The sequence below is a fragment of the Pseudomassariella vexata genome (genome assembly GCF_002105095.1).
Source record: "Pseudomassariella vexata strain CBS 129021 chromosome Unknown BCR38scaffold_2, whole genome shotgun sequence".
NCBI classification, from domain to species: Eukaryota; Fungi; Ascomycota; class Sordariomycetes; order Amphisphaeriales; family Pseudomassariaceae; genus Pseudomassariella; species Pseudomassariella vexata.
The window spans coordinates 2163460-2173146 of NW_024467957.1; the positions used below are offsets into that span (position 1 = coordinate 2163460).

General features: G+C 51.9%; 3 protein-coding genes across 3 annotated transcripts; 2 read left to right on the forward strand and 1 right to left on the reverse strand.

The window, feature by feature from the left end:
- The first annotated feature begins 488 nt into the window (after positions 1-488).
- On the forward strand, positions 489-4262 carry BCR38DRAFT_99680 (armadillo-type protein). Its single transcript, XM_040865844.1, has 7 exons — positions 489-496; positions 700-958; positions 1108-1276; positions 1334-2646; positions 2695-2973; positions 3037-3592; positions 3654-4262. The coding sequence occupies exons 2-7, from the start codon at positions 947-949 to the stop codon at positions 4079-4081; spliced, it is 2757 nt and encodes a 918-aa protein (XP_040720048.1). The 5' UTR covers positions 489-496; positions 700-946; the 3' UTR covers positions 4082-4262.
- An 839-nt stretch (positions 4263-5101) lies between these two features.
- BCR38DRAFT_421003 (uncharacterized protein) lies at positions 5102-6436 on the forward strand. The gene has a single exon (XM_040859414.1). The coding sequence runs from the start codon at positions 5548-5550 to the stop codon at positions 5977-5979; it is 432 nt and encodes a 143-aa protein (XP_040720049.1). The 5' UTR covers positions 5102-5547; the 3' UTR covers positions 5980-6436.
- Positions 6437-7417: 981 nt separating this feature from the next.
- Positions 7418-8779, reverse strand: BCR38DRAFT_332006 (phosphatase 2C-like domain-containing protein; the record flags this gene model as incomplete). Its single annotated transcript, XM_040855107.1, has 1 exon — positions 7418-8779. The coding sequence occupies one exon, from the start codon at positions 8777-8779 to the stop codon at positions 7418-7420; it is 1362 nt and encodes a 453-aa protein (XP_040720050.1).
- Between the last annotated feature and the right edge of the window lie 908 nt (positions 8780-9687).

A 9687-nucleotide genomic window follows, 5' to 3' on the forward strand; every position in this document is an offset into this window, starting at 1 on the left:
CGCAAACGTCGCTCATATTCAAAGTCACTTGCGTCCTACATCCATTTGCTCTTTTCCATTCGCCCCAGAAACTTTTGGCCCGTAGTACATATCTCAGCCTTTTCCCAAGTTTGCTCTTCTTCTTTTATTCTGCCTGCGCTGTTGCCTGGGTCTTGATTTTCCTCTTGCGACCCGATCGCCTCGCCTGTCTTTTTACCTGCTGCTCTGAGCTTGCCCAGCATACATACACACATACATACACCACCGACATCACTCCTTGCGAATCACCCCCAAGAGACATCGTACAGTACTGCCTCGCCGCATGCGAGTGACGACGACGACGACGCACCGTCTACATCGACTCGTCCTCGTATCGATTTGTACATTGATGAGAACACGGCAGGGCTGTTCTTGTTTCTACTTGGGCCGGCCTCCGCTCGTTGCATAATACTCTCTGTTCGACATCGGACCAGGAACATTGTCAAACAAGTTCAGGACATAATCACACGGCATATTGGTAGGTTTTCTTCCTTTGTTCTTTTTTCTTCCCTTTTTTGCTTCCATGTACTTCTGGATCCTCTTGGTTTGGCAGCCGAAGTGTCAGGCGTGGGATCCTAGAACGCCTTCATTTGTGTCTCAACCTGTCCCGTGGTCAGGCTGACCAGGACTTCGGACCCTTTGGCCTTCGACGTCTTTCATGCTGACGTGTCATCTCCGTAGTCTTTCACTTTCGTACCATCTCGATACGACTTGTCCCATAACTGCAGGTTATATAATAGAACGAGACGATTGCTCTTTGCGCCTGGACAGCGCCTTCTTTCGTGTAGCAACACCCGCGCATACACTCCGGTGACATCAGCCGAGACGATCATTGTAGGCGGACAGGAATTTGGGAAGAGACTACTATACGCACCTTGACTATACCCTTGGGATAAGTTGGGATTCACGTACGGAATAGGCCGTCGCTATGATGACTGCAGTAAGGCTCCTTTTGGTCTCTTTGAGTTCCTTGCCCTCATAAACATATATGCGCTCTCTCTCCTCCTCCACTAGAAATGTTGCACTCTGTGCTCTTCTCTGTGTTTTCCATATTCCCACATGCGGGTTGACTGACGATGCATACTGCAGCCTCCGGGTCGTGGCTTGAGTTTCCCACTGGGGAACCCGCCATCCAGCGACAAGTCTTCGCAAAATGGCAGGACAGCATTCGGAAACGCGAGATGGGGAAGTGAGATTTGGAGCAGCAACGTCATAGGAGGCGGATACTCGTCTAAGAGAGACGCAGTAGACTCGCGGGGTACGTGGGCATCTCGATATGATATCATACTTGGGCGGCAGCTAACGAAAGCTCTAGGATCCAATGAAGCTTCACCCACAGCACCCTCTGGGTCTGCCCAGCTGAACCACATGTCCGAAGCGGAACCCTGGGCTCCAAGAGGCGGCATCTGGAAGAGCCAAGACACTTCGGTGCAGGGTCGGCCGCCTTCAGGTCACACCTCGCCGAGTCACACTCGGGACAATGGCATGGTCCAGCACAGTCTACAAGACAGCCAATATTTCCCTACGCGTTCTGCTGTGGGCCAGAATGGCAACACCGTCTCTAAACGATCGAAAGAGCATGGTTCCATGGATGCCTCTTCAACTTCGTTTAAAAACGTACCTATGTTTGGCGTCCCCACCAGCGAAGACAAAGACAAGAGTGCGCCATACTCTAACCTCGCATCCAAATATTCTTACGAGCACCCTTCTGCTCCATATAAGCGTGGATCACAAGACCATGTCTTCAGAACGATGGCCCCGCCCCGTGAAAACAGTACGGCCTCATCTGGCGTGCTCACACCGGCGCCTCTGCACGGGGACATTTCCAGTTATCACTTTACCCCGATCCCCAATGATGCGCTAAGCTTATCTTCACGGCCATCGATAACCCACCACGCTTTGTCTTTCCCTTCAACTGGCTCCGCTCGAGGGTCATCATCCAACCAAGTGGCCATGGACCGGGGTCTGCCCGACATGTTCAAGCAATCGCTCAAGCTTGATGAAGCTCTAGATTCTGGCGTTGTCGGTGGCATGACGGGCAACAGCTATGCGCACACTGCGAGCCAGCCTTTCCAGCTCAACCCTGGATCGCAACCGTGGCCAGAAACCAATGACGTGGGAAACAACGGAAGGGCCTTCGGGCAGGCGTATCAGCAAGAGGTTTATCTAGAGCAGATGTCAGGCCAATTCTTTGGTGGTGCTAAAAGGGGCTCAGCCTCGCCGGCTGGAAGCGTTCACCGCTCAAGCTTGAACAGTCCCCGATACGGCCCAACGCCTAACCCGCGAGCAGATTCGTGGCCCAGGCCACCCTCGGCCAATCCAGCATTGACCCAGGAGCTGGAACGGCAACACCAGCTACTACAGAACCCCAACTATTTTGCTTCCGGTGGTTGGGCCAGCTTCCCGCAGTACTTGCCGCAGCCCAACCCCTACGACCACTACACACAGAACTCGACATTTCGTAACCAGGTGCAGCCTCATTCCTACATGCCCATAAACCAATTTATCCCAGGGGTCAACATTCCAGTTCGACCCAGCAGAGACACGGATCCCGGCAAGGGCATGAGAAGCGTGCTCCTTGAAGAGTTTCGTGCCAGCAACAAATCAAACAAGCGCTTCGAGCTCAAGGTAAGTTGATCCTTCACAAGTGACGGACCGAGGAGTGACACTATTTAGGACCTATACAATCATATTGTCGAGTTCAGCGGGGATCAACATGGATCTCGATTCATCCAGGAGAAACTCACAACTGCCAACAGTGACGAAAAGGACCAAGTGTTCCGCGAAATAGAGCCTAACGCACTGCAACTCATGAAAGACGTGTTTGGCAATTACGTCATCCAAAAGTTCTTTGAGCATGGTAGCCAATTGCAGAAGAAGATCATTGCGTCGCAGATGAAGGGCAAGGTGGCAGAGCTGTCCGTTCAGATGTATGCTTGTCGCGTGGTTCAGAGGGTGAGAGACAGCTTCCAACACTGCCTCCCGTATTTCAAGATTAGACTACTCACTCTCTCTTAGGCATTGGAGTTCGTTTTGGCAGAGCAACAAGCCGAGATTATTAACGAACTGAAGCCGGACATCATGAGAATTGTGAAAGACCAGAATGGGAATCATGTTATCCAGAAGATCATCTCAATGGCACCAAGTCTGTGCGTCCCCTTCATGATGGATGCTTTCCGCGGTCACATCAACGTCCTAGCCGTGCACACCTATGGCTGCCGCGTGGTTCAACGATTGCTCGAGCATGGCTCCGAGATGGAGAGACGTGAACTGATGGACGAGGTGCACGCCTGCGCTCCCCAGCTCATTGCGGACCAGTATGGAAACTATGTTGCCCAGCACATCATCGCTCATGGGTCACCGGACGACCGCTCCAGGATGATTCGCCACGTCATCAACGAGTTGGTCCCATTGTCGAAGCACAAGTTCGCGTCAAACGTGGTAGAGAAGTGTATCGAGCACGGCACAGCCGACGAGCGAGAAGCCATAAGGGTTAAGCTGACTGCGAGGTCGACTGATGGTTCCCCTCTGCTGCAGATGATGATGAGAGACCAGTTTGGCAACTATGTTATCCGTAAGTTGTTTCTTCGAATACCGCCACGGGAAACATTGAAACTAATAAAAATGGCATACAGAGAAGCTGGTCCAACAACTTGAAGGCCCTGACCGGGATACCCTGATCGACGAGATGCGACCGCAATTCGCATCGTTGAAGAAGATTAGCTCAGGGCGTCAAATGACGGCCATTGACCGTCTCATGGATGTGGTTGACAACAAGCCAACTTCGTCCCGAAAGCAAAGCACGTCCCGCTCGGCAGTGAAAGTACCAACGGATCCGAGCTTACAGCTTGACGTTAACTCAGCCATGCCAACACCCGGCCTGACAACGGAGCACAACAGTCCAGAGAGCAACAGCCCACCCAGCACCAACCTTAGTGTCGGGGACGAGACGGTTGAGTACAAGGGCAAGGGCAAAGCTCCCCCGGTCGACGGACAAGTGGCTGTACGTGAGGACCAAGCATATGAGATGTCACGTGATGGAGTGCCCCGCGAGGAGGAGTAGACATGGCTGCTGGCAATTGCTGGCCGCTTTGGGGAATTCCATGATCAGTGGGGCTCTTGGAAAACAACCACCCCTCTCGCACCAACGTGACCGTTGTTACATGAGATGTGACGTCACATATCGAAGACGCCGAGAAAGGATTTCACAACTTGATGATGCGAATTTGGTTTACTGATTGGGGGAGGAGGGGAGGAGGGGGAGGGCTGCGGCTGCGGCTTTTGGGTCGTCTTTGATCGTGACGGTAGACGACTGATCGATCTGTTAAAGCGTCAAATAATGGTTTCCAGCAGTCTGTTGTGTACGCATCCTGGGTTTTCGATTCGGACATTTATTTGGTAATATGCTACATAAGCTGCATTCCTTCACGGCTGGATATGACATAGCCTCGGGGGTGTGCAAGGCGGGGGCATGGGACGGCAGTTCAACAGGCATTCAGGCGCGAGGGAGCGAGGTCGCCTCAAGCTCTGGGATACATTGAGCAAGCTGTCGACGGTGAACAAAAAAGTGAACATTCTGGGAATCTTACGCGGTGGGATTTCTCGGACGGCGTTCGAATTCTTGCCCCATTGGTCATTACGGTCTAGGCGTAGACATGGGTGAAGCATGCTAGGTTGAATGGTTCTAGCTGCTACAACAGATATACCACAAGATAGATATAGCGAATATAGACTGACGTCTGAAGCGCGTTCTTGTCTCTGGTTCGAGTGCCGATGTCTAACACCAAGTCCCCATTGCACTTGAATTTATGGGCTATAAAACATGTCGGTGAGGATCCCCGTCGGAGCCACAATCTGGTCAAGGTTTGTTGCACTTGAGAGACACCGTCGCAACCTGTCGGCACTCGACGGGTTATAGTGTGAAAACAGGTTTACAGGTTTCCTGCCTAGTGCTTGCCCAGGAGTGAAAGGGGCGGGTTTGCTTACATAACAATCAGCGGGGGTATTGGTGGTTATGGTGGTTATGGTGTGGTGCAGTCTGGTATGACGGGATGAATTAGAGTTGCAGGCTAAAAAGATGCAGCTCGTTTCTCAGAATAGAAACGAGGTCAAGCTGGGACGAGCTACGCTAATCTAGACCCCCACGAAACCGGGGCGCTTTTGTTCTCCCTCCTCCTCGTGCATGGCGGTTTAAGATGAAGGCCTGTTAGGGTTTTCGTTTCACGCAACACAGCCCAATCCAGGCAGGTGGCAGGACATCGAACCTTGCCGGACTTGATGATACATTCAGGGATAGGCTGTAGCATGGATGGGATCCGTGTTGGATGTTTGTTAGACGGCATTTTCATCGGGGGAAGGTCCGATTGGCTTGGCTTCAGGTTGATGATTGAGGTTGTCCGGCAAGTCTAGACCGCTTTCATCCCGCCGCTGCCATCCACTACCGGCCATCTCAAGCCGACGCAATTGACTGATAACGGCAGTATGCAACCTGGAACGTTCCTAGCTCTTTGAGCATCGCTTGTGTTGAACATGATAGTCGCACGGCTAATCTTGTGCGGGCCCTGGGTCATATTGCTCTTCATTTCTCACTCGAATCCTTCGTCATACTCATACTTGCATATAGGTAGGTGCCGGTGTCTCGGGCGGGCTTGTATCTCCCAGGTATCTCTCCTTCTAGGCTTCATTCCCGTGACCCATTCAGTTTCCTCCAGTCTCTCGTTCAGTCTTCCACCGTTCACCATTGAATACGGTCGTTACTTAGCGTCCGTTACTTCTTTGGCAACCCTTTGCTCCGTTGCCCAGGCATGGCTACTACATTACGGGTCCAAAACTATCCTCGACCGCGACGGAGTCAACATTTTCGAACGTCCCCGCGACCTGACGAGCAGACGATGGTTATCACCCTCTTTCAGCAGGGTCCGCGGGGTCAAGTTGGGGTCTCAGTTCATCATTGAGCCCTGAGTCAATGGCCAGGAAGGAAGAGCGTGGGATGTGATGGTCTTGTATCGGAATGGGACTGCGTCGAGAAACTGGGGCAGGAGAAGGCCAACGAGGTCTGTCAGAGCCATCGGGCTAGTTGGATCACCGAGGCCGACTTCGACACGATGAGGAGCTACGGCCTCGACGCCGTCCGGGTTCCCGTCGGTTACTGGATGATGGAATCGCTCTTCACGGAGAACGAGCACTTCCCTCGGGGGGGATTGGGAGTATTTGCACCCGTCCATACTTTCCCTCATAATAGTGCCATTCTAAATATCGTGAATCACCCATCTCCATGATGAGGCCCATCGCATTATCAATTTTGAAGTTGCTTGCTCCCTGTATCTCAGCGCCATGAACTTTTACCATTCCTGAACTACCCCTAGTCCGTCCCAACGATACGCTGGGAACGAACGATCACACAGGTGCTTCTTTCTGGTGCCAGCGAGTAGATTATTCTAAAGGCAATAGCTACCCTTGAGGAGTCTGACTCTGATGTTTAAATAATCCTCCATTGGAACACGACCCTCGAACTCGCCGCCTTGCTGAACTAAATCGGCAACTCGGTGCCCAACAGGAAGGCCACCTTCGTCCAACACGAATACGTGGTGTTCTGGACGTGTAACTGGCAGTACTGGGATCACACGGTCAGTATTCGCCGGGATTTTCTTATATCGTTTTCTTATTTCATTTTTCCTGTCCTGTCTGGAAGAGCCAAAAAAAAACTGTACGACTCTCAAATACCCAACTTAGACCTGAATCAACCAAGAAGAGGAAATGCTGATCTCCAATTGACAAAACGAGAACACTCCAGGTGATCAGCCAGAGCAGCTCCAAGACAAGGTTGAGGAGGCATGCGGAAAGGGAGTAGTTAGGTTCTAGATTGTAAAATGTGGGAGTTATCGTAATACAAGTGTTATGTATACTTGAATATGGAGTTCAGCTTCGTTACTCTGCTAAATTTGGCCTCAACTGTTTAGTTTCTCTACCTTGACTCAAATCAGCACATTCGGATCGAAAGCATAGTGTTGGAAAATCTCTCGCGACAGATTTACTTTTAGGGGGTATATACCAAGGGAAGAAAGAGCATGATTACCCATCGTGGTGACCAAATCTGCAGCAGACTAAGAAGAAAAACAAAAGGCGAAGTGCAGATTATTATCGAAATGGAGAAAAACAATAAGAACTAAGTCATGTTCAAGGCCGGGAGTATCAACATGGCTTTTGACACCTATGTAGTATCTAACGCGTCGTAAATACAGCTCCAGGATGCCCACACAGTCAACACCTGTGCTTTATTCCGCATCGCTGCCAATTTCCTCTGCGGCGCAACAGCCAAATGAGGATTCCTCTTGGGTCGCTAGTTCACAAGTCTGTAATGAGACACCCATTCGAATTGTAAGGGGTAAACCCTGACCACTCAGTCAGAACTCTTGTCTGCTCGGTTTTGTTCCTTGCCCTCGAAGAACACAACCTGGACAGTAATGTCGTCCCTGATATCTCTCGACATGGGAGACCGGAATGCAAGTGCACCTTTGACCATCTCCTCGTGTGCGCCTCCGAGACCGTTCCGCATGAGATGGACAGCGGCATTATGGTCCTGAAAAGTGGCTCTGCCCTTGTCATAGTAGCATGCATCTCTGCCGAAGGTTACTGGGCCGAACGCTGACGGATTTGGGGATGTCATAGGCGTTGCTTGCTTGGGGTCATTATGCATGTCTGACCAGCGTCCCACGAGATCCACAGCATCCTCGCTACTCATCGTGTCCCAAAGGCCATCTGTGGCTAGGATAAGGAAGCTGGGTATTTCACCACGTGGGATCTTGACGGTCGTTACGACGGGCGAAGCAGTCAGGTAAGGGCCAGTCTTGTAATTCTTGTAGCGCGATCCAGAGGGAAGCTTGCAAGCATTGTACTCGTTGCGGAGCGTCGCCCGGAGCACCTTATCCCACTTCCACCCGCCATCTCCAAAAGTCCGCGCTGGTTGCATGCCCCATATGCGGCCACCGTCAACAACATCCGGCTCGTCAGGGAATTGCTTCTGGATTCTGGCCACCTCGTCGACATTCGCACCGGTTTGGTCGACCGTCAGTGGAACTGCCTCCCATGTGCCGTCTGCGGTCTTCCTTCCAAGGACCGCCCGGCAATCACCCGTGGAAGCTATGTGTAATGAGCTGGTTGAGGGATCGTATAGAGTGAGCAGGGCACAAGAGCCGGCGTAGACGGGCTCGAGTCTTCTGATCTTTTCAGCGAAGGGTAGGTCGCTTTCGATGATTGCGGAGGCGCTCTTCACCAATGCATCGTCCAGCTTCTCGAAAGCGGACACGATGGCTTGCTGTACGGCCGCTTCAGATACTGCACCATCGTCTGCAGGCTTGAGATCCCGTAAGGACTGTTGTACGAAGGGAAGCAGTTGTTTGGTCAGAAGCTTTGACAGTTGCCACCCGCAGTGTCCGTCGAACACGGCCCAAGCCATCCAGTCCTTCTTTCCCTCCCCACTCACGGGACTGGTGAGTTTTCCATGCAGATATGCATCCTCACAAGGACTGTTGGAGGGCAGCTGGGCAGCGTCATAATTGACCACACCGCTATCTCCACCCGCGGATATGGTGAATGCCTCTTGGTTCAGCTGCTTGGTGACATCGTCTGCGGAAGGTGGAGGCCAGTAATCGATTCTGTCAGAAGAACCTAGGTTGCTCAGATCGGGGACCCCGTTTTCACTATGCAGTTCCACGGGACTTGCCGGTAGCTGTTGGCGTTTGCCGGCCTCGAACCCCTCCATGTAAGTGCGGAAGGCTTGCTTTTGCGAGTACCAGTAGCCGAAGGAACAGATGCCAGCCACGGCACTCCAATAGACAAAATTGGAGAGAGCTCGATGTTTTGTGACAGTCTTTGCGCTGGCGGGCTCAGTAGAGTAGAGCCGTGGCCGAGGTGAGGAATGGCTGGTGCGTGACGAGGAGACGACGATGCGAGGCCGCGATCGCAGCTTCAGGCGCGACATCATTTTTGCGGGGGTTCTCTCTTTCGAGGCGTGTTCTGGTGATTATTTCCAGAACGATGCCTATAGAAGGCTGAGCATTACCATAGGGTCCTCGAGTCCGAAGTATCGTTGGAGTTTGAGGCAACGAACCTCGTTGACAACTGGGAAATAAGTAGCAAGTTCAACTTGGCAAGTGCGCAAGCCGTCTCCTAGGCCACTGGAACTGATTCACTCGCGCTGGTGTTGTTCATGTGAAATTTTAGAAGCGGTACATATCATCATCACAAATAGAGGACTGCGAGCACTTCAGAACGTTGAAGTCGTCGTCTAGTCTGGGCCGCAAAAGTGGAGCGACTGGCGGCTTCAGGGTAGCCAGCCTCCACGCCACGCTACCCTGTAGCGACAAATGTACGACACCATATCGTGGCCCTGGTGGTCTCGAGGATCACTATTGCTTCCAAAGTCCACAACCTCAGTTCATCATCACAATCCGCCATGACTGACCTTCTTTGGATGCTTTCGCACAATATCCTTCACAAGTTTTCTTCGCTCATATGAGTAATCGAGCAACAATACGATTCTCACGGAATCGCACGACTGTCATTTTACCTTATGAGTGAATCCACTTATTGAAGACGTGACCTGCAACATGTCGGCATGGTCATGTTCCCAGAGTCCAGTGGCTTTGAGGATCACACGATGCAAGGCTG

Bases quoted from the DNA above. Each gene is read 5' to 3' on its own strand.
- BCR38DRAFT_99680 (XM_040865844.1), top strand. The intron at 2,647-2,694 runs GTAAGTTGATCC...GACACTATTTAG, and splicing joins ACAAGCGCTTCGAGCTCAAG to GACCTATACAATCATATTGT. The intron at 2,974-3,036 runs GTGAGAGACAGC...ACTCTCTCTTAG, and splicing joins CTTGTCGCGTGGTTCAGAGG to GCATTGGAGTTCGTTTTGGC.
- BCR38DRAFT_421003 (XM_040859414.1), top strand. From the start codon at position 5,548: ATGATAGTCGCACGGCTAATCTTGTGCGGGCCCTGGGTCATATTGCTC.